Source organism: Nelumbo nucifera, chromosome 2 (assembly GCF_055504915.1).
Source record: "Nelumbo nucifera cultivar China Antique chromosome 2, China Antique-T2T, whole genome shotgun sequence".
Taxonomy (NCBI): Eukaryota; Viridiplantae; Streptophyta; class Magnoliopsida; order Proteales; family Nelumbonaceae; genus Nelumbo; species Nelumbo nucifera.
Window position 1 is genome coordinate 46,947,879 of NC_142650.1, and position 26,463 is coordinate 46,974,341.

The 26,463-nt window shown below is 41.3% G+C and overlaps 2 protein-coding genes across 8 annotated transcripts; both read right to left on the minus strand.

The window, feature by feature from the left end:
* Window positions 1-205: 205 nt before the first annotated feature.
* LOC104602539 (pentatricopeptide repeat-containing protein At2g30100, chloroplastic-like) lies at window positions 206-4,973 on the minus strand. The gene is made up of 2 exons (XM_010266267.3): window positions 3,957-4,973; window positions 206-1,409 (listed from the first exon to the last, which is right to left on the minus strand). Exons 1-2 carry the CDS (start codon window positions 4,713-4,715, stop codon window positions 636-638), a joined length of 1,533 nt encoding a protein of 510 aa, XP_010264569.1. The 5' UTR covers window positions 4,716-4,973; the 3' UTR covers window positions 206-635.
* A 14,584-nt stretch (window positions 4,974-19,557) lies between these two features.
* LOC148802169 (DNA repair protein RAD4-like) lies at window positions 19,558-26,099 on the minus strand. 7 transcript variants are annotated; one of them, XM_088898860.1, is made up of 4 exons: window positions 25,803-26,099; window positions 21,066-21,282; window positions 20,567-20,909; window positions 19,558-19,687 (listed from the first exon to the last, which is right to left on the minus strand). In XM_088898860.1, exons 2-4 carry the CDS (start codon window positions 21,169-21,171, stop codon window positions 19,573-19,575), a joined length of 564 nt encoding a protein of 187 aa, XP_088754986.1. In that variant the 5' UTR covers window positions 21,172-21,282; window positions 25,803-26,099; the 3' UTR covers window positions 19,558-19,572. The 7 variants fall into 7 exon arrangements, with proteins under 7 accessions (XP_088754986.1, XP_088754985.1, XP_088754984.1 ...); XM_088898859.1 differs by lacking the exon at window positions 25,803-26,099 and adding an exon at window positions 21,616-24,015; XM_088898858.1 differs by lacking the exon at window positions 25,803-26,099 and adding an exon at window positions 21,576-24,015.
* Window positions 26,100-26,463: the final 364 nt, after the last annotated feature.

A 26,463-nucleotide genomic window follows, 5' to 3' on the forward strand; every position in this document is an offset into this window, starting at 1 on the left:
AAAAGTACTTTTATAAATTTCAACTAAGGATAATTTTATAAGTGGTATTTTAAAATTCAACTAGTGGCAATTTTGGAAGAAAAAAATTGAATAAGTGCTTATTGTATAAGCACTTAAAAAAAGCTAGAAATTTGGGCTTAAAAAATAAGCCCTTATTTTTAAAATAAGCACTTATTTCGGGTTTTTTCCCAAACACCAATATGTACTTAATGGCCCAAATAAGCACGTATTTTTAAGCACTCCCAAACATGGCCTTAATAACAGAGATGCAAAAGAGATCAAACAACTTGTTCAAAGGAACAGCAGAACAATCACATTTGAACATTTGAACATCAATGGTTCTTATATAAGCCTCATGGATTGAAAGGGAGCTTTATTATGTTTACAGCATCCGGTATGCACACGTTTATAAACCCAAGCATGTTATAGTCAATACTCTGTAATGCCTTTATCTGTCTCTCTTGAAACTACCACACTTGTTGTCCAGTATTGCTTGGAAGTTGGAACTTAAAACTATACAAGGAAAAATCCAGGAGAAAATCCATCGGAATATGAGATCTAGATCAATCTAGCCAGGCTGCTTGACAAAATATATGGCTTGCAAGACACCCATAGCTCTCCTCCATCAGATTTCTTCATAGCAATTTTATGATCCAAAGCTTATAGCTGCGTATATACAGATATACAAGAAAAGGTCCAATCAAATTAGCATCAGAGAGGTGCTTGCAAAGCTTGAGATAAGGCTCAACATTTCCGGACTGTTGGATCCCTTTTCTTAATCCCCGCAGCACAGCTACCCTGTCCAAATACTCAGGATACAAATTCAAGTAAAGCATTTTTATGATTGTTTCAGAAGCCTCCTCAAAATGGCCACCTTTAATATATCCTCTCAACAGCCATGACAAAGTTCGCTTCCTACTCCATGAGTTTATGGCATCAATCCTTGTAAGTAAACGTCCAACAGAACCAGCTTCTTTTTGGGAAGCACATATGGCTAAGACAATGTCATAAAGCTCTTGGCTTACCTCCTTACCCACAAGCTTCATTTCCCACAAGTGTCTTTCAGCCTCAAGTCCTCTTCCAGCACATACATACATTGTAAGAAGCCTCTCATGGACAAGTGCAATATGTGTGGAGCTTCCTTCTTGAAATACCCAATTAGACAATTGCACTCCGTCCCTCACAAGATCTGACTTATACTCCTCAACAAGTCTTACATTTTCTAAATCGAGTTCAGCAACCAAACCGGCCTTTATGAAACCTTTTAACTTGCGTAAAGCTTTGGATAACTCATTCAACTCTTTATCCACAGCTGTCATTGCTATAAGGTAGCTGTAGATCTCAGGTTTCAATCCACGTTCCCTGAAATCAATAACCAATTTAACTACACCGCGGTAATTTCCATCCACCTAAGAGAGCATAGAGAAAATAATAAAAATACCATTCAACACAAAACCTGAACAACTAAACTACCATAATGCGTTTTCTGAAATAACCAAAGCTTTAAGGCTACAAAGCATGTAGGATCTTAACCTACCACGTGAGTATTCAATGTATCCCTATACTGAATGACATTGCTCCACGGTATTGCAGAATCAAAAGCATTTTCTGCCACATGGAGGCTAATGTGATACATTGCAATAGACTCAGCGAAATGAATGAAGTGTCCATGTAAGACATGTGATGGATTCTGATACTCCATTGATTCTTGAGAGACACTTCTACATAATATTTTATTCTCTCCTTGTTTAATTCACATAGATGAACTGCTAATTTACACACGAGCCATTTTTCCTACAAACATTAAGAACAAAGATAAAATTTTAAACCTCTTTCTTTAAGCATGTAATGTTGGAGTTCAACAAAAATAGGGCAGCCCAGTGCACGTGGCTCCCACCAATGTAGGGTCTGGGGATGGACAGATGTACACGGCCTTACCCCTGCTGCACATATAAAGAGGCTGTTTTCAACATTTGAACCCTGGTCACCCAGGTTGCAATGGAGCAACCCAACCATTGCGCCAAGGCCCACCTTCTTGGAGTTCAACAAAAAAATTGATTAATAGTTTATACTTTTCTAAAGAAATGTCCATGAGTCTGTTCTTTCATCTTGCTGATTCAGACTCCTGGGCAAGTGCAGGGTTCTGATTCCCATGTCAATCTCTGTGCAGCACTGGACATATCCAGACTACCCATTTGATGGATGATCCTCAGGATTGGGTTCCTGTTTCGTAAGACTGCATATCCCACCATACAATGCACTTTTCCCCTTACAAGAAGTATTAACCCTTGATTTAGAATCAGGTAGAAAGAAAAGCCATGTAGGAAGATTATATATAGTAATATGTCCATTTGGACTAATAGCCTGTCAGAATCATGTCTTAGAGGACTTTGAACCTGCTTTCCATACATCATCTCTCTCATACCCCCCCCCCACACACACACACATACAAATGCATACAACTTAACCTGCTTCATTTAAACAGAAGATCTTAACCCCACCTCTCTCCACAGATCTATCTGAAACAAGTTAGACTGCCTTCTCCCACATCAACTGATGCACCATGCCTTCATGTCTTAATGCTTAACAAAGGCATGTGTTCCCTCCTACACCTATGTTCAGCCTGCTTTGCCTACAAAGTTAACTTGGCTTCTCTCATCCACATACTTCTATCCACAGCTAATAAGACTGCATTCCTGCACATCAGCTGATGTACCTATTTTCAGCTAATAAGACTCCCTCCTACACCTATGTTCAGCCTCCTACTCCTCATGCCTTAAGCCTGCAGAGAGCACACATGCCTTGATAAAATGTACACCATGGTGCATGACAGTATGCACCAAATAGTCTGTATTTTAAAGAACAAAGTAAACCTGGTTAAAAATTATAAAAAAAATGAAAAGCTATATTTTCCCAAGTTTTATTACCTGAAACCATGACCAACACTTCTGTTTGCAATATTACATTAAGTATAAAAAACAAAGTTGAACATGTACTTAAGTCTTAACAGATAATAGTAGTTAAAAGGATTGCCATTTCCCACAAATGTGGTCTCCCTACCCTGCAAAGAATCAGTACTTAGTTGTTATTCTTTAGAATGGTAGTTAAGTACTGGATTTTTGTTAAGTTACCTTAAGAAAGTTACTGATAGGCTTGCCCTTCATCCATTAGGAAACAAGACAGATTGCCTCACTACATATTGCTTAAGACAGTGGTCCTCATTGCAACAGACAATCCAGAATTACCCAATGTTGGTCCCAGATATCTTAAGTCTTGGGAGGGGTATACTGGGCATGGTCCTGACCTTTGGCATTTTTTCACACATATTGGCTGCCCTTAGCATTCTCAGATTTGTCAGTCTGAGATTTGACCATTATACAAAGCAATGGCCCCTAGACAGAAATACAGAATCCAGACATACGTATCCATAATGGCACATACTCAATAGCAGGGGCCAATAACAGACGTAAACTACTTTGCTCTTTCTAATAATATAGGAATCAAAATGTGTTTCTCTTTTTCAACTTGATTCCCTTCTAACAAATAACCTATTTGAAAACATAAAATAAACCCCTGAAAACCTTCAAGTCAATGCTAATCCTACAATTATAGAAAATCATCAAAATATTTTCACTCCTAAATCCAAATAATGAAGCAAAAGCAAATTGCAAGAATCCCCATTCTCCAACGAACTCCAAAAAAAATGAACTAATTGGAAGCAAAAAGAAAACAAATTCCAGTTCAAATTCACCACAAGAAGTTTACTCAAGCCATGAAGTAGGGAGCACATATCTCAAGAATGGACTCCTTGAACGAAATTACAGTTATGGGATCAAACAGGCAGACATAGAATGACACATGGGATTTCTTTTTCTTCTCTCCAACACAATCAAAAGAATCATGCAATTTCTAATCGATATATCAAAGAAAAGAGAAAAGTGTTTAAAGAAATTTACCATCATCTTCCACGCAAGATACCCAGTTGGACCTCCTTTCTGACCCTCTCGGTCGTCCACTGCATAGGAGATTCTCCGCCTCAGAACTTCCTTAACGAATAAAACGGCTTCCTCCTTCTTCCCCGCCTCCCAGTACAAAGATATTATTTTCTCTATCATACTAAAAGTCGGCTTCAGCCCGACGCAGTCCATGTCCACAAGAAGGTCAACCACATCTCCAACAACACGTTCACCCTCAATCAAATTCTTAAACCAACCGCACATTATGGAAACCATGAGCTCCATAGTCTCCTTATCGACCCTGTTTTCCTTCAGAAGCCACTCAAACACCTCCAGCGCAAACCAAGAATCCCTGCCCTCTTGGGAAAAGTAAACCAAGACCAATTGCGACTCCCGAGCGGAGAGCCGGTCATCCATATCCTCAAGAACATCGGCAGGTTCTCTTACCATCCGTTCTAATTCCTCAATCGTTTCAAAGAAACCCTCGCTCATTTCATCTGCGTCGTCTCTCGTCACAAACCGATTCAATTCAACTGACCCAAACAACCTAAATTCCTCGATTCTACTCTTAGGAGCGAGAAGGGTAGAAATTCTTCTGTTGCAGACACTAAATGAAACCCCAGAACAACCGGAATTCCAAAAAGAATCACCTGAACTGAAGCGAGGGACCATGAAATGACAACGAGAAAATGAGGATGAATAGTATGAAGGAAAGCTCAATTCCATCAGATAAGGCAATCTATGAGCAAAAATAGCCATTTCTTATCTTCAATTTGAGGATTTCCTGTCTACAGCCAAGAACATACTACAGTCTCAATTGTAAAGCTGAAAGGAATCAAAATAAAATCAAGAAAGGTAGAATAGCGAAAAGACGGCCGGACGGCCGCCCTTGACACTCACACCTCCAGGCAACAGGCCAACACCAGCAGAGAGACTCGAAATAAAGAATGCTTTTGTTGATTTTAGGTAGAAGGGAATAATAAATAAACAGAGACGTGAAGAGAATGAGACACAACAAATCCATTACCATTATCCATTTTCTTTCATATTTATTATTGCACCTCCTCTTTTCCTAAAATTTCTTTCTTTTCCCATCACTTAAATTATTTATTTTCCTAAAATTCCTCCTAAACTATCTCTCCACCTAAAAACTTTTTTTTCTAAAACATTTTTCATCTTGTCTCTTCCCTCCTCCTAAATCTCACCTCTTCAAAGCACTGAATTTGTTGTAAGAAATTGAGCTATAAGGAGTTTTATGCTATTTCTTCTTGGGTTAAGTCAGACTAAATCCAATGCAAGTATTATTTTTAATGCATTTAAGTCATTTAAAATTTATAAAAGGTAATTCAATTTTACTAATAAAATAATAATAATAATATTTTTTTTATTAATTGAAAGTCTAATTAAATTATTAATATTGTAAACAAAATTAATAAAAATTAGTAATCTTATAAAATTAATTTTACTATAAGAAATTTATTAATTTTTTGTTAATTCAAATTCTTTTTAAAATAATAACATTTATAAAGTTTTATAGTAGGCTTATAGCCTAACCTAGCATACGATCACACGATCACACGATCACACCTAATTAAGAATGTCATAAGGCTCGCTTTCTACTTCATTTTTTTCTCAAAAAAAGTCCATACATAATAAAAATATAGCATAGGAGAATAATGATGTCAACCCAATAACCCATAATCCAATTTCCAAATTAAATTAATAGCTCTTGAGTTTTGAAAATATGTCATAAAAATGCAGTTGAAAGACTATGACATGGGTTGGATTGGTATCAGGTTTAACCCTACAGGGTTGGGTGGGTTGGCACAAATTTGACTCAACCCTAACCTGACCCTCCCATGCTTCTACTCAAACTCAACCCAACCTGATTCAATACTATGCAATTTTTGAACCTGCCCCCACCTATAGGGTTTAACTTGATACCGACCCAACCCCGTCTCGTAGTCTCTCAATTGTATTTTTTTAAATACTTTTGAAAGCTCAAGAGTCACGCATTAATTTAAGTTGGAAATTAATTGGTTTATGGGTTCCAAGATCATTTCTCTAAAGCAAAAGAAAAAAAAAAAAAAAAACACAAAAACAAAAACAAGCATTGGAATAAATCATATATATTTAAGTTAGGGGATTGATGTCAAACCAAATTACAAGAATACCCTTTATATGTGTAGGGGTATTATGACCTGATATGCACGGGTTAGTCACACCTAAACCCGGTTTGGGTTAAATAATCAAAACTCTAACATATCATTTGGATTAAAACAAATATTGAAGGAAATCATAAACTTTAATATTGAGGATTAGAAGTCAGACCAAATTACACGGATACCTTTTATATGTTTAGGGGTATTATGACTCGATGGGCCAGGTCAGCCAAACTTGCACCTGATTTGGGTTAAATAATCAAAACTTTACACCCCAATGCGCCTGATCCTGTGACCATGTAGGGGTGAGTCAAATCGAATTTACCATTTAACTTGACCAGTTGACATCCCTTATACGAGATTAGCCACTCTCACTAGGGGTTTAATTTAGATTGTGCTCAGAACAATTAAATATAACTCAAAAGTATAATACTTGAGTTGGTTTGATAGACTTCGCTCAATTAGAAATGTCATAAAGCACTTTCTACTTCAATTCTGCGTAATAAGGCTTATGCATTGCATGGGTCCTGACTAGTTTTTAATAAATTATACAAGCAGACCCCTTCCTTGGTTTGATGTTTAGATATTGAAGAATTTTTTAATTTTATCTGGGGTTAAGAATAATGAAATATCTATTGACTAGAAGAGTCCAAAAATATCAATGAAAATCTCTTTCAACAAAACTTTCTCTCCTCTCCCTCCTCCCTCACCAAATCTGTTGTTTTTTATTTTTTCCTTATTATTATTATTATTATTATTATTATTATTATTATTATTATTATTATTATTATTATTATTATTATTATTATTAACACTCATCCATCTACTCAAACTTCTAATAAAAGGGATTTTGAAGATGTCAAGTTCAAGAGGAAATCAGATTTAGTCCTCACAGGCCCTTGTAGTCGTGCATTGTGAATATCTCCTTTTGAATAAAAACATATATATACGAATATGGACGGTGTGAAAACAGTTTTATGAGGCAAGTTGAAGCAGTTATGATAAACTACAGAAGAGGTGTAAGGAATTTACACCTTTTTTAATCAATTTCTGATATTTTTTTGAAAGGTTCAACTATGATATCAAAAAACTTATTAACCAATCAACTTAAAAGTGGAAACTAATAAGGTAATATTCATCAAAAGTCACCGGTGGATTTGATTGATCAAACCTCTTCCTGTATCATATTTTTGTGGAATCATAAACTCAGAAAATCTGTGATGCCAGAAAGATATGGTACTGAAAGAGCTTTGAACAATCAAATCCCACCCATGAATTTTGATCCAGAAACCTCAATGCATTCTTTGGCAGTGTTTGTAACTGATATAATCGTTTTTGGTCACGTACCATTTTTTGTGATGTATAAATTTTTTGGCTAAGTACCTCGTTGTTTGACCCGGTGGTGACGTGCCTTGGTGATGAGCTACTTGGTGGCGAACTCTCTGGGGGAGAACTACTTGGTGACGAACTGCTTGGTGGCGAACTACCCAGTGGCGAGCTCCCTGGTGGAGAGCTACTTGGTGACGAACTGTCGGGTGGCGAGTTGCCTGGTGGCGAACTACATGGTGGTGCTCCCTGGTGGCGAACTGCCTGGGGGCGAACTGCCTGGTGGCGAACTGCCTAGTGGTGCTCCCTAGTGGCGAACTACCTGGTGGCGAACTGCCTGGTGGCGAGCTACCTGGTGGCGAACTGCCTGGTGGCGAGCTACCTGGTGGCGAACTGCCTGGGGGCGAACTGCCTAGTGGCGAACTGCCTGATGGCGAACTGCCTGGTAGTGCTCCCTGGTGGCGAACTGCCTGGTGGTGAGCTACCTGGTGGCGAACTGCCTGGGGGCGAACTGCCTGGTGGCGAACTGCCTGATGGCAAACTGCCTGGTAGTGTTCCCTGGTGGCGAACTGCCTGGTGGTGAACTCCCTGGTGGTGAGCTGCCTGATGGCGAACTCGTCACTTGACTTGCTCCTAGGCGGTCTGCAACTCAGAGGATGGTGGAGCTCCCTGGTGCAGCGCAACCCAACTACCCTCCGCGTGAGGTGATTTTCTCTCCTTTGTAGACGGAGGGAGCTGAGGGACCAGCGAGAACTGAATCAGAGGACCCGGGGGTATTTTCCCGGCGGTGACTCTCTTATGCCTAAGTTAGCATTCTGATTACAAAGGGCTTTGAGAGAAATGAGAGAGCTAGAGAGCGGGGGTTACCATCCTTTTTTTTTCCCTCCTCTGGATTTGGGGGTCGGAGTCCTTATATAGTGGTGCCCTCGCAGGTTAGGTGGGTGAAAAGCCTTCAAATGGTAAGACGTCATATCCCGTCAGAACCGGGGTACGGTGATGAACTCCTCGAGGTTGTCAGGCTGGCGCTTGTGCCAGGCGGCCAGGTCGGCGCCTGGGCCAGGTTGTTAGGTCGGCGCCTATGTCAGTCGGCGGGTCATTGTCCGGGCCAGGTTGCCAAGCCGGCGCCTGTGTCTGTCGGCGGGTCGGTGTCCGGGCCAGGTTGCCAGGTCGGCGCCTGTGTCCGGGCCAGGTTGTCAGGTTGGCGCCTGTGTCAGTCGGTGGGTCGGTGTCCGGGCCGGGTTGCCAGGTCGGCGCCTGTGTCCGGGCCAGGTTGTCAGGTCGGCGCCTGTGTCAGTCGGCGGGTCGGTGTCCGGGCCAGGTTGCCAGGCTGGCGCTTGTATCCGGGTCAGGTTGTTAGGTCGGCGCCTGTGTCAGTCGGCGGGTCGGTGTCCGGGCCAGGTTGCCAGGCCGGCGCCTGTGTCCGGGTCAGGTTGTCAGGTCGGCGCCTGTGTCCGGGACAGATTGCCAGGTCGGCGCCTGTGTCCGGGCCAGGTTGCCAGGTCGACGCCTGTGGCAGGCTGATCCGGCCAGGTCACGCAGGTTGCGCAGGTCGCGCGCAGGCTGCGCCAGCCCGTGCGGGCCGCGTGAAGGTCGTGCCAGGCCAGCCAGCCCGGTGCCCGGGGGGACACCAACTTGGTAAGTTGTTGCCTGGGTGCTTGCCTAGTTGTCACGTGGTGCCACGTGTCGCAATTTCACTAGAGGGCCAAATCTGCCCTCATCAATTGCCCCCCACTCCCAAGCTGAGAGTAACTCAGCGAAGGGCGTAGATTTCTTTTGGCCCATAAGTCGACGAGCTAGTAAGTTTTGATCCAATTCCTTAGGCTTTGGGAGCTGCCTGTATGTGGCGAGTTGCCAGTAAGATGAGGGGGTCTCCGCCAGTTCAGTAGTGTAGCCCTTAAGCTCTGGGGCAACTTATAGTTCACTTTTGCTGATTTTGTTCCTACTGAGAAAGCGACTAGATATTTAGCAATAGTGTGGCCCGCAGGCTTTGGGAGTGACTCGTAGTACTCTTTTTTTTACTTTTGCTCGTGCCGGAGAGGTGATCGGGCCTTAAGTAGTAATGTGGCCCGTAGGCTTTGGGAGTGACTCGTAGTCTACTCTTTTTTGACTTTCCCGTGCCGGAGAGGCGACCGGGTCTTAAGCAGTAAGTAGGCTTTTTGGGAGTGACTCGTAGTCTACTCTTTTTTTACTTTTGCCCGTGTCGGAGAGGCGACCGGGTCTTAAGCAGTAATGTGGCCCGTAGGCTTTTGGGAGTGACTCGTAGTCTACTCTTTTTTTACTTTTGCCCGTGCCGGAGAGGCGATCGGGTCTTAAGCAGTAATGTGGCCCGTAGGCTTTTGGGAGTGACTCGTAGTCTACTCTTTTTTTACTTTTGCCCGTGTCGGAGAGGCGACCGGGTCTTAAGCAGTAATGTGGCCCGTAGGCTTTTGGGAGTGACTCGTAGTCTACTCTTTTTTGACTTTGCCCATGCCGGAGAGGCGACCGGGTCTTAAGCAGTAATGTGGCCCGTAGGCTTTGCTTGTGAAGTGTCGAGCTATGATTGTGCTGCATCAGCTTCGTAATGCCGGTCACCCACTCCTACAAGAAGCTACTAGGAGCTCGACCTTCGGGGGCAGCACTACTAACTTTAGGTTGCCAGCTCACCCGGGAGCCTTGGAAGGCTCGACTGGTAAGGGCGCCTATGTAGTATGTTGGCCGTCAACTCCTGCGGAAGCCACGAAGAGCTCATCTTTGTAGGGGGACCTTGCGGAGAGGACTGATGAGGCATTATCTGAAATGAAAGTAAGGTTGGTAGAGCTACTTAGTCTATTAGCCCCCTGCATAGTTTTTGAGTTCATAAAAAATGTAAACTATAAAGTGATAGCTTCAAAAAAGTGAGGACTTAGCTTTGGTAAGATGAGAACTTAGCTTTTGTAGGATGAGAACTTAGCTTTTCGTAGCATTTCCCACAGACGACGCCAATTGATGTAACCGTTTTTTGTCACGTACCATCTTTTCTGATGTATAAATTTTTTGGCTAAGTACCTCGTTGTTTGACCCGGTGGTGACGTGCCTTGGTGATGAGCTACTTGGTGGCGAACTCCTTGGGGGAGAACTACTTGGTGACGAACTGCTTGGTGGCGAACTACCCAGTGGTGAGCTCCCTGGTGGAGAGCTACTTGGTGACGAACTGCTGGGTGGCGAACTGCCTGGTGGTGCTCCCTGGTGGCGAACTGCCTGGGGGCGAACTGCCTGTTGTACTCCCTGGTGGAAAATTGCCTGGTGGTGAGCTACCTGGTGGCGAACTGCCTGGGGCGAACTGCCTGGTGGTGAACTGCCTGATGGCGAACTGCTGGTAGTACTCCCTGGTGGCGAACTCCCTGGTGGCGAACTGCCTGGTGGCGAACTGCCTGGTGGTGAACTCCCTGGTGGTGAACTGCCTGATGGCGAACTGCCTGATGGCAAACTTGTCACTTGACTTGCTCCTAAGCGGTCTGCAACTCAGAGGATGGTGGAGCTCCCTGGTGCAACGCAACCTGACTACCCTCTGCGTGAGGTGATTTTCTCTCCTTTGTAGACGGCGGGAGCTGAGGGACCTGCGAGAACTGAATCAAAGGACCCGGGGGTATTTTCCCGGTGGGGACTCTCCGATGCCTAAGTTAGCATTCTGATTATAGAGGGCTTGGAGAGAAATGAGAGAGCTAGAGAGCGGGGGTTACCATCCTTTTTTTTTCCCTCCTCTGGATTTGGGGGTCGGAGTCCTTATATAGTGGTGCCCTCGCGGGTTAGGTGGGTGAAATGCATTTAAATGGTAAGACGTCATATCCCGTCAGAACCGGGGTACGGTGATGAACTCCTCGAGGTTGTCAGGCTAGCGCTTATGCCAGGCGGCCAGGTCGGCGCCTAGGCCAGGTTGTCAGGTCGGCGCCTATGTCAGTCGGCGGGTCGGTGTCCGAGCCAGGTTGCCAGGTCGGCGCCTGTGTCCAGGCCAAGTTGTCAGGTCGGCGCCTGTGTTAGTTGGCGGGTCGGTGTCCGGGCCGGGTTGCCAGGTCGGCGCCTGTGTCCGGGCCAGGTTGTCAGGTCGGTGCCTGTGTCAGTCGGCGGGTCGGTGTCCGGGCCAGGTTGCTAGGCCGGCGCCTGTGTCCGGGTCAGGTTGTCAGGTCGGCGCCTGTGTCCGGGCCAGATTACCAGGTCGGCGCCTGTGTCCAGGCCAGGTTGCCAGGCCGGCACCTGTGTCCGGGTCAGGTTGTTAGGTCGGCGCCTGTGTCCAGGACAGATTGCCAGGTCGGTGCCTGTGTCCGGGCCAGGTTGCCAGGTCGGCGCCTGTGGCAGGCTGATACGGCCAGGTCGCGCAGGCTGTGCAGGCCGCGCCAGGTCGCGCGCAGGCCATGCGGGCCGCGTCAGGCCGCCCGTGGGCCGCGTGCAAGTCGTGCCAGGCCAGCCAGACCGGTGCCCGGGGGGGACACCAACTTGATAAGTTGTTGCCTGGGTGCTTGCCTAATTGTCATGAGGTGCCACGTGTCGCAATTTCACTGGAGGGCCAAATCTGCCCTCATTAGTAACCAATGCCGTTTCTTGAGAGGCATTTTCTTAGAAAAGTTCGGGTTTTCTATTAATACCATTGCTATTGCTGCCTAGGCATTTTTCATTACCATGTCACCATACTGTTACTAGGAACAGTATAAAAAACAAGAAACACCAAAAAAAGACATTTTCTCTATCCACACCTTATTCAATTGTCAAAATGTGGTATGAGAAAACATTATCCGGAAAAAAGGCTGACCAAACATGAAGTGTTTTATGAGAAAACAGATTTCAGATGTAGTGTTAATGTGATACCATTTTTTGAAGAAACAACATTAATGCTAAGCACCTACTTTATCTACTTGAGAAGGTTCCAATTGGCTTACCACCGACCTAGGTAGGATTGAATCGCTTAGGCTGTGTTTGGTTTGAAGGAAAAGTAGGGAAAAGAAGGGAAAGGTAGAAAAATCTTTACAAAACTTCTATAAGTTTCCTTATCTTTCCCTTCCTTTCCCCACCTTTTCCTTCAAACCAAACATTGCCTTAGTATTTCAACATGGAGCGGCTGTGATTGGGAGTTCTTCCAAAGTTTGGGGAGAGATGGCTGAATTTGGTTGGCGAGTAAAGAAAGTGACTAGACCCCTATAGGGCTCCACTATGTTTTTGGACCTATCCAAATTTTTTTGGTAAGCATTTTTTTTTTAATCTCTCCAAATTCAAGAACGAAAATTATTTATTTTCTTTAGAGTTGTATTTGATTTGAGAGAAAAGGTAGAGAAAGGTAGAGAAGTTTGTACAAGGTCAAGATGGATTGAAACGGATATGTGCTGGGGTTCATCTATCTATGCTCTTACATCTAAAAAAAGAGTTAAATAAAAGAAAAAAAAAAAGAGAAACTCGACTCTTTAATTTTGATGCCATAGTGGTTTCACCAAATTAATTTGGTGAAAATTTAGAATTTGAATCGATATTAAGTTAGAATATGATAATTTCGATTTTGTTGTTCTAATGTAAAATAATAATGAAATCTTGGCGAAATTAAAAACCATTTGTCAAACTAGAGTGTCTTGATTCGGTCTACAATTTGCTATATTAAATATCATAACTACCGGAGGGCCTCTGTTTTGCAGGGGTTGGAATTGCAATTGCTATTTTCTACATTAGAAAAGACAATGGTTTTTTAATAAAAAATATGTAATTATAAGTATACAAGTCTTGAAACTCATATAAAACTTAAAAAATATCATCATGTGCTCATTTTTTAAAATATTGTTTCAGCAAAGCATCTAATCTAAAAGAATATGATCATACAATGATAGTTCTGAGTTCTACTTCATACTTGACCTTTGTTTCACATCGAGAATTCCCAGTTGACCCAGATAGTAGGACCATTCGGCCTGAGAACCGTCCAGGCAACCGGTTCCGTTTTACCCCAAACCTAGTTGTAAGCTCCAAGAAGCTCATGGCCAGCTCAAAGAGTTGGAGTCGCCACCCATTTTTAGAGGAAATGGGCCTTCATTTTCAAATTTGAAATTATCGATTTAGGTCTTTGATAGTGATTCCGTTTTCCATGGGAAAGGCACACAACCAAGAGATTTCGAGTTCTAAGGATCGGGAGAAGGAATGTATTAGGCACCCCTCTCTCCAAACTGCTTTAGTGGCCCAATACGGGAGTTGTTCAAGCTCAGTTTCTTTCAGAGAAAAACAAAAATGGTTGCAAAAATTTCTCAAATCCGGAGGAACATGCTTTCAACTTCTCCTAAGACCGATTTTGAGGTGATGTTATCGGGTCTTAGGTACTGATTTCCCTAAGACCCTCGTCTCTCTGCCTCTATTCTCAATCAAAAAGAAATTGCAAGCAATGGTTTTCCAACCTTTCAGAACCTCAAGCAACCTAGAAAACTAAAAAAATGACTTACCTTTCGTATGTACCTTGTCAAAAGGTTTCCAACAGCTAAAATGACTTCAAATGAAACTTGAGTAAGGCAATGGCCAGGTTGAGCGTTTCTGGTGTTAAGTTTGGATGACAGGAGATGAGGCTTGAATTTGGCTTCAAGGATTTCGGGATTACAAGCAGAATGGGTATACCACAAAAGTTGGGAAACTCTCACTTCCTTCTCTCTCTTTCTTTCTCTAGGGACCTTTCACGGGTTTCTTCCCTCCCCCTAGTCTTCCCTTCTCTCTCAAGTTGCCTCTCTTCCTCTCTTCCCCTTCTCTCTCAAATGTCTAGTCTGAATTCGCTTAGCTACAGTGTCTGGGATTCAACAGAGGTTTTTCACAAAAAAAAGGTAAAGAATCTTCAAAGAAAGGGATGCCCAGTCAAGATTACCTATTTAGTGAAACGTTTTCTTTGATTTGGAGGTGGTTTTCATGGGTTTTGTGCGTCCAATGGGAGCTTTGGGTGTGTCAAACGTTGCAGCCCCGTATTTGGGGCTGGCAATGACAGAAAACGTAAATTTAATGAACTTTTAAATGTGGTTTTGTTTTTTCTTAGTCTTAAGTAGGAGTCTGTTTGGTATTTTGAGCTTTTTAAGCCTATTAGGCTTTGTTTCACTGGTCCATGTGTTCTAATGGGTCAAAACTGGGTCTGACATGAGCCATCACCCTTTTAAGGTTTCAAGTTGGGCCAGATGACGTGGCAATTTAATCTGGTGCATCAAAATGGTATCTTTCTAATTTAACGTTCAAACGGATGAATTAGGATGTGAAATTTGGCGTGCTGGGGTTTTTTGGGTCTCTAAATTCAATGGTGTTGTCTGATTGGTCAAATGGGCTCGGGATGAAGGAGATCTATGGTTGACAATTTTGGATTGACGAGAATTACCGAAATAGAATCTTTGTTTGATAAAAGGTTAAATGGGGAGAATTTGGGGATGAAATTTGGTGGGTTGACATTTTTGAATGTCCTAAATCTAATGGAGGTGATGAATCTTTGATCAGGGGTGTAGATTAACTAATTTGGTTTGGATATAGGTTTTAGCTATTTGTTTATTAACTAACAAGAAGACTTAAAATGGAATCTCACTTTTTTAACGATCAAATGGAGGAGTTTGGTCGTAAAATTTGATGTGCTAGGGTTTTTTGGGTTTTTGAACATAGTGGTGAAGTTTGATTGGTTAGATGAACTTGGGATAATAGGTGATAAACTATATTTTGATGAGATTTGCTGAAATAAAACCTTTGTTTGATGAAGGGTCAAATGAGCGAATTTTAAGCTACAATTTAGTAGGCAGGTATGGATTAAGGTGAGGAGTCAAGTACATGGTTCTGATCTGAGAAAGATATGGTCGATCTTGGTAATCATTCAAGGCCATCAGAATGAGATCTTGATGTTTTTGCCGTTAATTGTCATAAATTTGTGTTGGGATTCACTAGTTGATTATTTCCTAATGATCTTGAGGTGATGGATATGTTGGATTTGACTTTGGGAAGTTGGAGTTTGAATATCGCATGGATCAGGGCCGTTAGAAAGGGAATTGGCGTGATGAACGGTAGATCTTTGGAGTTTAGTGATGAAAATTAATGTGTAACTAAGTCGTTATTTTCCAAGTCCAAGGATGATGTTTGATCAAGGTTCTTGTTTGTCCTGTGGATTGTGTCAAATGAGGGTATTTTAGGTTCTAGAAAGTCTCAAGTTGATCTGGTTGTGTTTTTGAGTTTTTGGGGTCTAAGAGGATGGTACAAAGAGGTGGGTGAAAGGACCGAGTCTTTGGAGTTTAGTCATGAAAACTGATGTGTAACTAAGTTGTAGTTTTCTAAGTCTGGGGATGATGTTTGATCAAGGTTCTTGTTTGTCCTGTGGATTGTGTCAAAGGAGGGTATTTTAGGTTCTAGAAAGTCTCAAGTTAATCTGGTTGTGTTTCCAAGTTTTTGGGGTCTAAGAGGATGGTACAAAGAGGTGGGTGAAAGGCCCGAGCAAAAATTGGGTGCTAACACTGGTCCCTGGCCAAAAATCGTTGAATCAGTCAACGACCCCGTTAACTTGGGTAGTCGACCCATTCAACGGTTTCTGGCCATTTTTATTTTTTTTTTAATTTTTGTTGTCAGAACAAGCCATCCGTTCGAACCGGACGGTTGAATCATCAACCTGGAAACCGGTGGCCAGAACGGTTCCGTTTTCGGGTCATTTTTTCTAAAAGTCAATAATTAGATGAAATAATTTTGTTGTCAGAACGAGACATCCGTTCGAATCGGACGTTCGAACCATCAACCTGGAAACCGGTGGCTAGAATGGTTCTGTTTTTGGGTCATTTTTTCTAGATGTCAATAATTAGACGAAATAACTTTGTAGTCATAATCATAGGAAGGGTGGACATTTCAAGGGATTCCAAAACCTTGAAAGATAAATCCACAGTGACCTTAAACACAAAAAAATTGGCGGTCAATCCACCAAATTGGAAAAAGCAAGGAAAAAAAATCAAAAAATTGAGTCCAAAGTTCCGCTTTGAGACGGAATTAAACATACATGCAATTAAAGCAAGAGACAAAGCAAATCACCTTATAAGAAAAAAAAAGCATTACACAAGAAAACCCAAAGAAAAAACAAAAGGAAAGAAATAAAATTGTGGTAAACTCTAGACCGTTTTGGAGGATCTTGAAGAAGAAGACCAAACACACTCACACACACACAAAAAAAAAAAAACAAAAGCAGAAAATGAAAAAAAAGGAACATACCGCACACGCTCGAAAAAAATCAACAGTATAAGAAAAGTTTGAATAGTGAAAATCCAAAAGCACAAAAACCATGGTTTTTGAACCACCGTTGACTCGGACAGACTGACATTTCAGCCTGGGAATCGTCCAGGCAACCAGTTTTGTTTTACCCCAATCCCGATCCCTAGCCAAAAACCATTGAATCAATCAACGACCCATTGACCCGGGCGGTCGAACTCCCGACCCGTTGACCCATTCAATGGTTTTTGACCGTTTTTTTTTTTTTTATAATTGGGAACTCTCCAAGCAACCGGTTCCATTTTATCCCAACCCTAGTCCCTGGCCAAAATCCATTAAATCGGTCGATGACCCATTGACCCAGGCTGTTGAATTGTCGACCTGTTGACCCATTTAATGGTTTTTGGTCATTCTTTTTATTTTTTTTATAATTTTTGTTGTCAAAATGGGCCATTCGTTTGAACTGGGCAGTCAAACCATCGACCCGAAAACCTGTGGCCAGAACGGTTTTGTTTTCGGGTCGTATAAGTCACATGCTCGAACAACATAACACGTATGATACTACTTAATGGACCTTACACACTCAATTTTTTGCTTGTAATTTTTACTGTCAGAACGGGCCGTTCGTTCGAACCGGACGATTGAACCATCGCTTTTTCTTTATTTTTTAATTGGGAACCATCCAAGCAACCAGTTCCGTTTTACCCCAATCTTGGTCCTTGGTAAAAAACCGTTGAATCGGGCAACGACCCATTGACCCGAGCAGTTGAACTGTCGACCCATTTAATAGTTTTTTGTCGTTTTTTATTTTTTTGTTAATTTTTGTTGTCAAAACATGCCATATTTCCATTTGAAATAGACGATCAAACCGTCGACCCAAAAACCGGTGGCCAAAATGGTTTCGTTTTTAGGTCGTATGAGTCACGCACTCGAATGACATAACACGTATGATATTGCTTAATGGACCTCACACACTCAATTTTTTCCCTGTAATTTTTGTTGTTAGAACATGTCGTTCGTTTGAACAGAAAGGTCGAACCATTAACCCAAAAACCGGTGGCCATAATGATTTATGATTTTTTACTTGTAATTTTTGCTGTCAAAACGGACCATTCATTCAAACCGAACTATTGAACCGTATATATATATATATATATATATATATATATATATATATATATATATTAAAGAACTGCCATTTGGCAAAAGGGGATACCACCCCTATCCGTTTAATAGATATATATACGATGCATCCTTTATGTTGAACAGATATATCGCTTTCATCATACTTGCATACCGATGACTATAGCTCAATGAGTAATGCTAGTAACAAGTGTATGCATGCAGCAAAGAAAAAAAAAGTGTATGCAAGTCTCATTATTTTCCCTACACACATACAGACATGATGGGTCCATAAAAATGTCCTAAAAGAGAACGCTGAACGTCTTATGATGGTTTAGGTTCCAACAGTTCATAAAACGGTTATTGATTTTTACATCACTTTAATGGGTGTTTGGCATTGATGTCATTTTCTGAGATCACGGTACCATGTAAGCACCACATCAGAGAAAGTGGTGCTTCAAATAAAGCTCTCTTGTTTGGCACCATTTTTCTAGAAAAAACGTTGTTCGAAGCCATGTTTTAGAAATCGGGAAAATATGATATGGAGCAACGCCAATTTCAAAAACAGTGCATTGCTACCAGTAGTACAATGATGTGACATCAATGTGGCATCATCTAGAATATTGGATAATATAGATCATGTTGAAAACATTGCTGCCAACATTGATTCCAAATAAAACCAGTACTGTTTTCTCAGAAAACGGCCTATATGGCAGCACCCCAAGTGCTTACAACTCCACTGTCTAGTACCGTTTTTCTCAAAAAATGGTGCAATGTTTCCAGCACCGATGCCAAACACCTACTTAATTCATTGGTTATTATTGCTGTAAACCTTTTGTTTTAGATTGTTGACAAGTTGACTTTCATGGAATTGCAAATTTTTGTCCTAAAAAGCCCAATATTTAAAGCTGGGCTTTATGGGAATTGAGCTTGATAAAACCTAATTTGCGCCCATTACTTGAGCTCATCTCAAACCTAGGTCCATAGTCACAAGTTCCTGAGTCAAACTCTTTTTATAAACTTGATCCAAGGCAATCTTACTTGCCACGTACCCTGTTCTCATACCAGGGCTTGAATTTTCCATGGTCCAATTTTATTTTTGATTTTAAAAAGATGAAAAAAAAACATAAAACTGGGTGTTAGCTGCAGGACCTAAATGCTAAATCAAATCCAACTTGGAATCTATTCCCACTACAAAAACAACATCAAAGGTGTTCAGTCCTCGCAAAACTGTGCTCACACCGTTCTCACAGCCCTTTTCAGCCTTGCATTGGGAACATCTCCATATTTGTATCTTTTTATTTATGGAGAGATATTTCTAATACACAAATGAAAATAGCTGTAAGAACGAGTGTGAGCACACTTTTGTGAGCACCAAATCCAATTTCACATCAAAGATGGACCCAAAGCATTTGGGTCACTGGACTAGCTTCTTATGACCCTTAGTTTTGTTTAGTTGTGGCATGAAGTAGGTGGTTGGCCACCTGGAGTTAAAATCAGTGTTTTGAGCATAAGATTATCTGTAAATGCAAAATCCAGATTTGGTCAGCACCCACTAGGCCCATCGTAAGACACACCCATATGGCTGCAAACATGTTAACCATAAAACACTCTTTATTCCTTTCTATCAAACTTTCAGTTAAAGATCAACCTGGATGTAGGAAGCTTAAACATTGAGACTCAAAAAGGGTTCATTTGATACATGAAAAGTGTTCAAAGCAACATGAGATTTCGCATAGAATCAGAGCATGAGAAACAAGAGGAATACAGTATATGAAAGCATGGTAGATAAGACCAATTGATCTAGAATATTAATAAACAGGTTAGTCAAACTACAAAATATTTGAACCATTCACCTTCTCTAGGTTTACATCAACCATCTCACTTCCACAATATGGAGTTGTAAATGTATAATCATAATCAAGTATCACCTGCTGGATAGGTTTGCTGCAAATTCAAGATTGATATGTGAGATTGGATAGCCATATATTAATACTTGGTGGAGTTTCACCTTCTCTAAGTTAATACCAACCATCTAGCTTCCACAATATGGAGTTTTACAGTTTTACTATTGTTGTTGTTGTTATTTAACACATCTAAAGTAATTTAGATGTCTAAATGGTTCAATGAACCACTAAAATACAGAGCCAACCACACGAGGCAGATAGTGCTACTGATTCTTTTGCTGATTTGAAGGGCAAATAATGCATATATATTGTCATTTTGTCATAAAGGTAAATGAGATGGAATCACCTGTGTTGACCTAATAGGAATACCATATTTCATATATGTTTGATATAACTCACTTTTTAATCTCTGTTCTAAATATAAAATATGCTATTAAATTTTCATTCACAATATTAAGGCCCTTTAAGTCTCATAATTTAAATTCAAAATCACTGTTGTACTATAAAAAATGTATTCAATTGGTAAGAGTGAAATCCAGGTTGCCCACATGATCAGACTAAATTTTTGTTCATTATTCTGTACTACAACCTATTAGAATGATATGTTGACCTTTATGGACCTTCTCTTGTAAATACTTTATCAACCCGCTATGTTCTTTCTCTTCTCTCTTCTGCTCTATTCTTTTTTCCTTTATTATCTATGTACCATATACAAATTTTGCACAGTTAGAGAGCCTAAGTCATTGAGCATAGCCTCTCGTTGATCTTTGCACATTTACAGGTTCATAACACATTGAAAATAAAATGACACCTGTATGATCTTTCATCTAAAAAATCTATTGGAATTGATATTTTCATTTAATTTACTGTAAAGTTATAAAAATGAATGAAAATTACATAGAAAATTAGGAGGCAAAACCTGCGAGTCACATCTTTGGCCCCATGCCCAGCAAAAGCAACTACATATCTCAGAGACCTTATACAGGCAGTTACTGCAGCTTCTACTTTGTGTTCACCATCAAGTAGTGCATTGGCAGCACCAGTATGCACCCACTTCCCTGTCAAGTTTTCTCCATTACAATAGATTTCTGCCCAATGCAGTGGAGGTCCTACTTTTCTTGACCCAAGTGTAGTAGAGACTCCTTGGGAAGAAATTATGGAATCTTCAGTTTTAATTTTTTTCATCCTTCTCAATGAAGGAAAACCTGATGTAGTATGCAGCTCTTTTAAATCTGGGCCTGCATTACTCTCACAAATACCTGCTGCAGTGGCAGAAAGAGCCATTTCCAATTCAGTATTATCATTGCTTGCCTTTGAATCTAAAAATCCAGTTATGTCATTCAACTAATCATGAAGGGAAATATCACTAGATCCATTGGTCTTGCATGTTTAGTTTCTTTCTGTGATTTCACATTTACCTTTATGAGAAGATTCATGGGAAATGTCTCCTTTGGGCGTTGTTTTGTCTAATGATAACTGAATGGGAGAGGGAGACACTGCAGCCTGATTCATCCTGGAAACCATCAATGTGGAAGAATTAAAAATCCCATCTCTTTCCTAGTTGCATCTTGGTTTGAACAGCCAGGCATGTCAACTTCTGGTTTGAGAGAGGCCACATCCAGCACAGACACGAACCTGAAATATATTCACAATTGCAATTGTTGTACTTTTTTTGCTAAATTACAATATGTACTTCAGATTACCTTTATTTATTTATAAGTTAAAAAGAAAGTCGGCAGACAATATTCTAGATTCCCAAGTTCTTATTACTATTAAGCATAGTATTCAGGTATCATACACATATTGACATTTTTTAACAAAGCAAACCAAATTTTGAACTTTTCTAAAAACACAAAAAGAATACATGGATTATTCAGGAAACTATAATAATACAGATTTACAGAGTTGGGGAGATTCTTTGGTATCACTTCAGATTTTCAGGTTGATCAGTGCTTCCCAAAAAATTACATCTTCTCTTTTTGGTCTAGTGATAGGAACCTGCCTAACTCAGGGCTCTTCGAGGGGCCAACCTCCTGAATTCTTGGAAGGAGAGAGAGAGAGAGTGTGTGTTTAATGCTGAAAGAGTCCTCCTCCATTCCTTTTCTGCTCTACTACTTATAGTGTTACAATCTTGACTGTTACAGCAGTTACAAGTGGATGGCAGTTGTTACAAGTGGCTGGTTAGTTGAGTTGATGTGGCCTCCTCTTGTAAACTGACTAACTGCCTTCTGTTGGTCTGTTCCAACAGTCTTGACAATCCAATTGGATGGCAGTTGTTACAAGTGGATGGCAGTTATTAAAAGTGGCTGGTTAGTTGAGCTGATGTGGCCTCCTCTTGTAAAACTAACTAATTGCCTTCTGTTGGTCTGTTCCAACAGTCTTGACAATCCCCCCTTTCTTTAGAGCGATCTTGCCCTCAAGGTCTAATGTAGGAAATTTGATTGCAGATCTAAATAGGAAAATTTGAGTCCATGTGCATGAATATGGGCTGGTCTGGGTCTCCTCTTTGCTTTGTCAGTGTTGCAAGACTGATGGGCCTTGGTCCCTTGCATGTTTGCCCTTGTAGATGGACTGTAGAGTTCCCTGATGTGAAGTCCATGGTGAGACGGGCCCAGTCACAGAGCACGGGTCCTAGCTGTCTTAACCATTGAATGCCTACTACCATGTCCGCTCCACTGAGATGGAGAGGATATAGGTCTAGCGCAAACTGATGACCTTGAATCTTTAGGGGTAGGCTCATGCAAATGCTATTGCAAGAGAGGCTGTTACCGTTGGCCACATGAACCGTAAAGGTTGTTGTTGGCTGAACCGAAAGTCCCATTTTATCTACCAAGACTTGGGTTATGAAGTTAAGGGAGTTGCCACTGTCTATGAGGATTGACACTTGGCGCCCTAGAATCAGCCCTGCAACTCTCATTGTTTGAGGGGACGCAAGTCCCATAAAGGCTTGTAAGAATATTTCAGGCGTGCCATTGGATTGTATTTCCCAACCTGGGTTAGATTCTCCGCACCCGGGAATGTCGTCTTCCTCTTCGGCATCTGTTTGGAGGAGAAATGCTTGTTTCTTGCAGCGATGGTCCGGCCCAAATTTCTCTTCGCAGTTGTAACAGAGACCTTTGTCTCTACGGGCTTGCATCTCTGCCCAAGTCAGCCGTTTGAAAGGAACCAGTGGGCCTGGACCCAGTACTCTTTCCTCCTTGTCTGGTGCTGTTGTCTTTTCTTGCTCCCTTCTTGCTTCTGGACCCCATGGTCGCTGCACCTTTCTTGCTAGACTGAACTTGTCCTCATACAATCTTGCTAGTGCTGCCGCATTGATGACGGAAGTGGGCTGCATCGCCTTCACTTCCAATCACAATTCTTCCTTTAGGCCGCCAACGAAGCTTCCCACCAGCGCCTTCTCAGTGCATCCTTGGACTCTCACGGCCAGCCTTTCGAACTCCATCTGGTATTCTTTTACTGATCCCACCTGCCGCAGTTTTGCCAAGTTTCCATCAAGATCTTCAAACCCAGATGATCCAAAACAGACAGTCATGGCGTCCGTGAAGTCTGCCCAGGTTTGATGGGGGTGCCCCCTTTGGTACCATTGAAACCATAAGATAGCTTCCCCTTCAAGATGCGCAGAAGCCAGAGCTACCCTATCCTATCCCAGTGTTTCATGGTAATCGAAATACCTTTCTGCTCTGAGAATCCAGGGGGTTGGGTCGCCGCCTGAGAATATGGGGAAGTCGATTTTGGCTATTCGTGTTGTCGCCCCTGTTCTGCGACTGTTTTCATGGCTACACTCTTCGGGGCTTCCTCTATCAATGTTTGTTGCCCCCTGCTCCAGTCGAAGGAGGAGAGCAGTGAAGCTTTCCTTCATTTCTTTGAGATCTGAAGACATTCGATGGATCTCGACCTCCATCTGATCCACTCGGGTGTCTACTGATGTGTTTCTTGTGTTGGTCATGTTGGCACTGATACCAAATTGTTAGGAACCTGCCTAACTCAGGGCTCTTCGAGGGGCCAACCTCCTGAATTCTTGGAAGGAGAGAGAGAGAGAGAGAGAGAGAGAGTTTAATGCTGAAAGAGTCCTCCTCCGTTCCTTTTCTGCTCTACTACTTATAGTGTTACAATCTTGACTGTTACAGCTGTTACAAGTGGATGGCAGTTATTACAAGTGGCTGGTTAGTTGAGCTGATGTGGCCTCCTCTTGTAAACTGACTAACTGCCTTCTGTTGGTCTGTTCCAACAGTCTTGACAATCCAATTGGATGGCAGTTGTTACAAGTGGATGGCAGTTATTACAAGTGGCTGGTTAGTTGAGCTGATGTGGCCTCCTCTTGTAAAACTAACTAACTGCCTTCTGTTGGTCTGTTCCAACAGTCTTGACATCTAGCATTAAAGGGGCTCAGCAAATGCAGTAGCATCTTATGGTCTATGCTGCCTTTTGTGATTATATGCACAATATGGTAGGGGGGGAGGGGAACTGACATATTTTTTAACACAACATTTCCTTTGAAGATCTGATCCTTAGAAAAGTAGTAGGTACTCTTGTGTTTGTTTATAAGCAGTACTTATATCATGGCTTTCAACGTAGCAGCTTTTCAAGGAATGTCCCAGTACTTGTTCCTTTTGTAAAGCCTGACCTCTTATACAAAACCTCTATGTACAGGAAAACCAAAAAGAGCTAAAACCAGTGTGTACAAGTAGACAAACACACACAGTTTACCTTCATCAAAAAGATTAAAAATCTGAAATTGGGTTGCCCATAGTTTAATTGTACAATTCCAGAACTTCACCACTTTCCTTGTTTCTCTATTTTTAGTAGTTTCAGTCTTTATTAACTTCTGCTTTATCTTTATGGTGAAAAATTTTGTTTATAAGGTGTTAAAAACAAGTAAGATTCGTTTTAAACAAGTCTTCTGATTTTCTTTTTTTTTTTTTACTAAAGGTAAGGTAAATTTTTATTAAATCAGAGATAATAATACAAGAGGGTCCCCCCAAAATTATCTTTTGGGTCAAGACAGCATGGACTTCAAGCCATTACAAATTCCAGAAATTCCCAGAACTCAACCTAGCCCTCAGTTGGGTGGTCTGAAACCCCTTGACAGCCAAGACCCAAGACAGGAGTTTTCCAAAGACAAAAGCAATAAGATCTTCTGAATCTTTGCATGTGTTACGAAAAATCCTTTTGTTTCTCTCTGTCCATAAAGAGCTAATAACAGCAGCCAAAATGGTCTCCCAAATGTTTCTTGCAAGCTTTAATTAACAGTCCCTGCAGCTCCCAGCTATTCAGCAGCTCCTTCACAGTGCTTGGCATGACCCAGCTATACCAAAGATAGAGACTTCATATCTTGTAATGCATCTAGATTTAGTCTAATTGTAGGAGACTAAGAGTATCTTGCTACAGAGGAATATGTTTTCATTTTACTCAATTTTTTTGGTAATTTTTTATTTCACTCATTTAAGCCCATAATTTTGAACAGACTAAAAAAAGTCCTTAATATTGCAAATTATCATATCCCCATGAAGTCATAAATTTGTAATGGTGAAATATCTGAGATTATGAAACTGTCTTTTCATGTCTGCAGTGGTTGTAGTCTTGTAGATGAAAGCATCACACCTCATGTTTATGGTCTAAGTGCATGGACACTCATTCATGTGTACAGGGAAAAAACTAGTAGATCTTCTAGTTAACAAGCAATGTTTTCTACTTAATGCAATGTGGAACTGTTAGTGATTAAGTACATGGAAACTGAACCATGTACCTTTTCTATGTATTTACTGTAAGTTTGAAATTATGTAGTTTTTTGAGTTGGTTTGTTTCCATATCTTCTTTTTTGTTTTCAAGAATGTATTTGAGCTCACTATTGGACATAGTTGGGTAGAACCAAATGTTTTTGTTCTAGTTATCCTTCTCTGATTCAAAGGGCTAACAGTAACGCAATAAACAAAATAGCACTGATAAAAGAACGCAATAAAAAATAAATATGGATGTTGAATGCTTGACATGTGTGCATAAAAAAAAAGTGATTGACATATGCGCATAAAAAATGGTTGACATGTGATTCATGACATCTATTACAGGTTTTGGAAGCACTAGATGTGCTTAGGAAGAAAACTGATGCTCAAGCTGAGGAAATTCTTCCAATTGAAAAGTTGATAGCTGAAGCTTACTCAGTCATTGATAAGGCAGTCAAGGTGGGAACACTGCACAGAAACACTGGAGCCCGCAGGAAATCTCGGCTTGCAAGATGAAAGTCTAGTGATTGCTATACCAAAACTCAAGAATTAGGGTTCACGGATATATTTAAATTCCTAGACAATACTCATATTTTAGAAACACCAATCACACATTAGAGCTTGTAATGTTGTATAACAATATAGACCATCTTCTCAAACACAAGAAAAGGTTTGAAAGCTTTGAAAGCCATCTTCTCAAACACATTAGAGCTTGTAAATGATACCAAAACTCAAGAATTACGGCTCACGGATATATTTGCATTCTCTCGATGAAAAGGTTTGAAAGCCATCTTCTAAAACACAAGAAAGGAGAAGAACGAACGCGGGAAGTGTGAAAGCTTTTTTCAGAGTACAACGAACGCGGGATATGAATCGGGTTTAGGCCGGCTCAAAATCCGGTTCAAATGTACAACCGCCGTGCCAGTTTGAAAGTCCGCCGCCCGACCTTTGAGTAATCTTAATTTAATTTTGTCACTTTTCTCGCTGTGGCAGCGGTCTTTAAGACCGCCGTTTCTAAACCGCCATCTCAGGCGGTTTTTCTTGTAGTGTCCCTGGCGACCTGATATAGTTAAAATTAACAAGGTACCATCCATAT

Coding starts and splice junctions, on each gene's coding strand:
- LOC104602539 (XM_010266267.3), bottom strand. CDS start 4,715: ATGGCTATTTTTGCTCATAGATTGCCTTATCTGATGGAATTGAGCTTT. Junction 1,410..3,956: donor ATCTTGCGTGGAAGATGATG/GTAAATTTCTTT, acceptor ATGCTCTCTTAG/GTGGATGGAAATTACCGCGG.
- LOC148802169 (XM_088898860.1), bottom strand. CDS start 21,171: ATGGTTTCCAGGATGAATCAGGCTGCAGTGTCTCCCTCTCCCATTCAG. Junction 20,910..21,065: donor CCATGAATCTTCTCATAAAG/GTAAATGTGAAA, acceptor CTGCCACTGCAG/CAGGTATTTGTGAGAGTAAT. Junction 19,688..20,566: donor GCCAAAGATGTGACTCGCAG/GTTTTGCCTCCT, acceptor TTGAATTTGCAG/CAAACCTATCCAGCAGGTGA.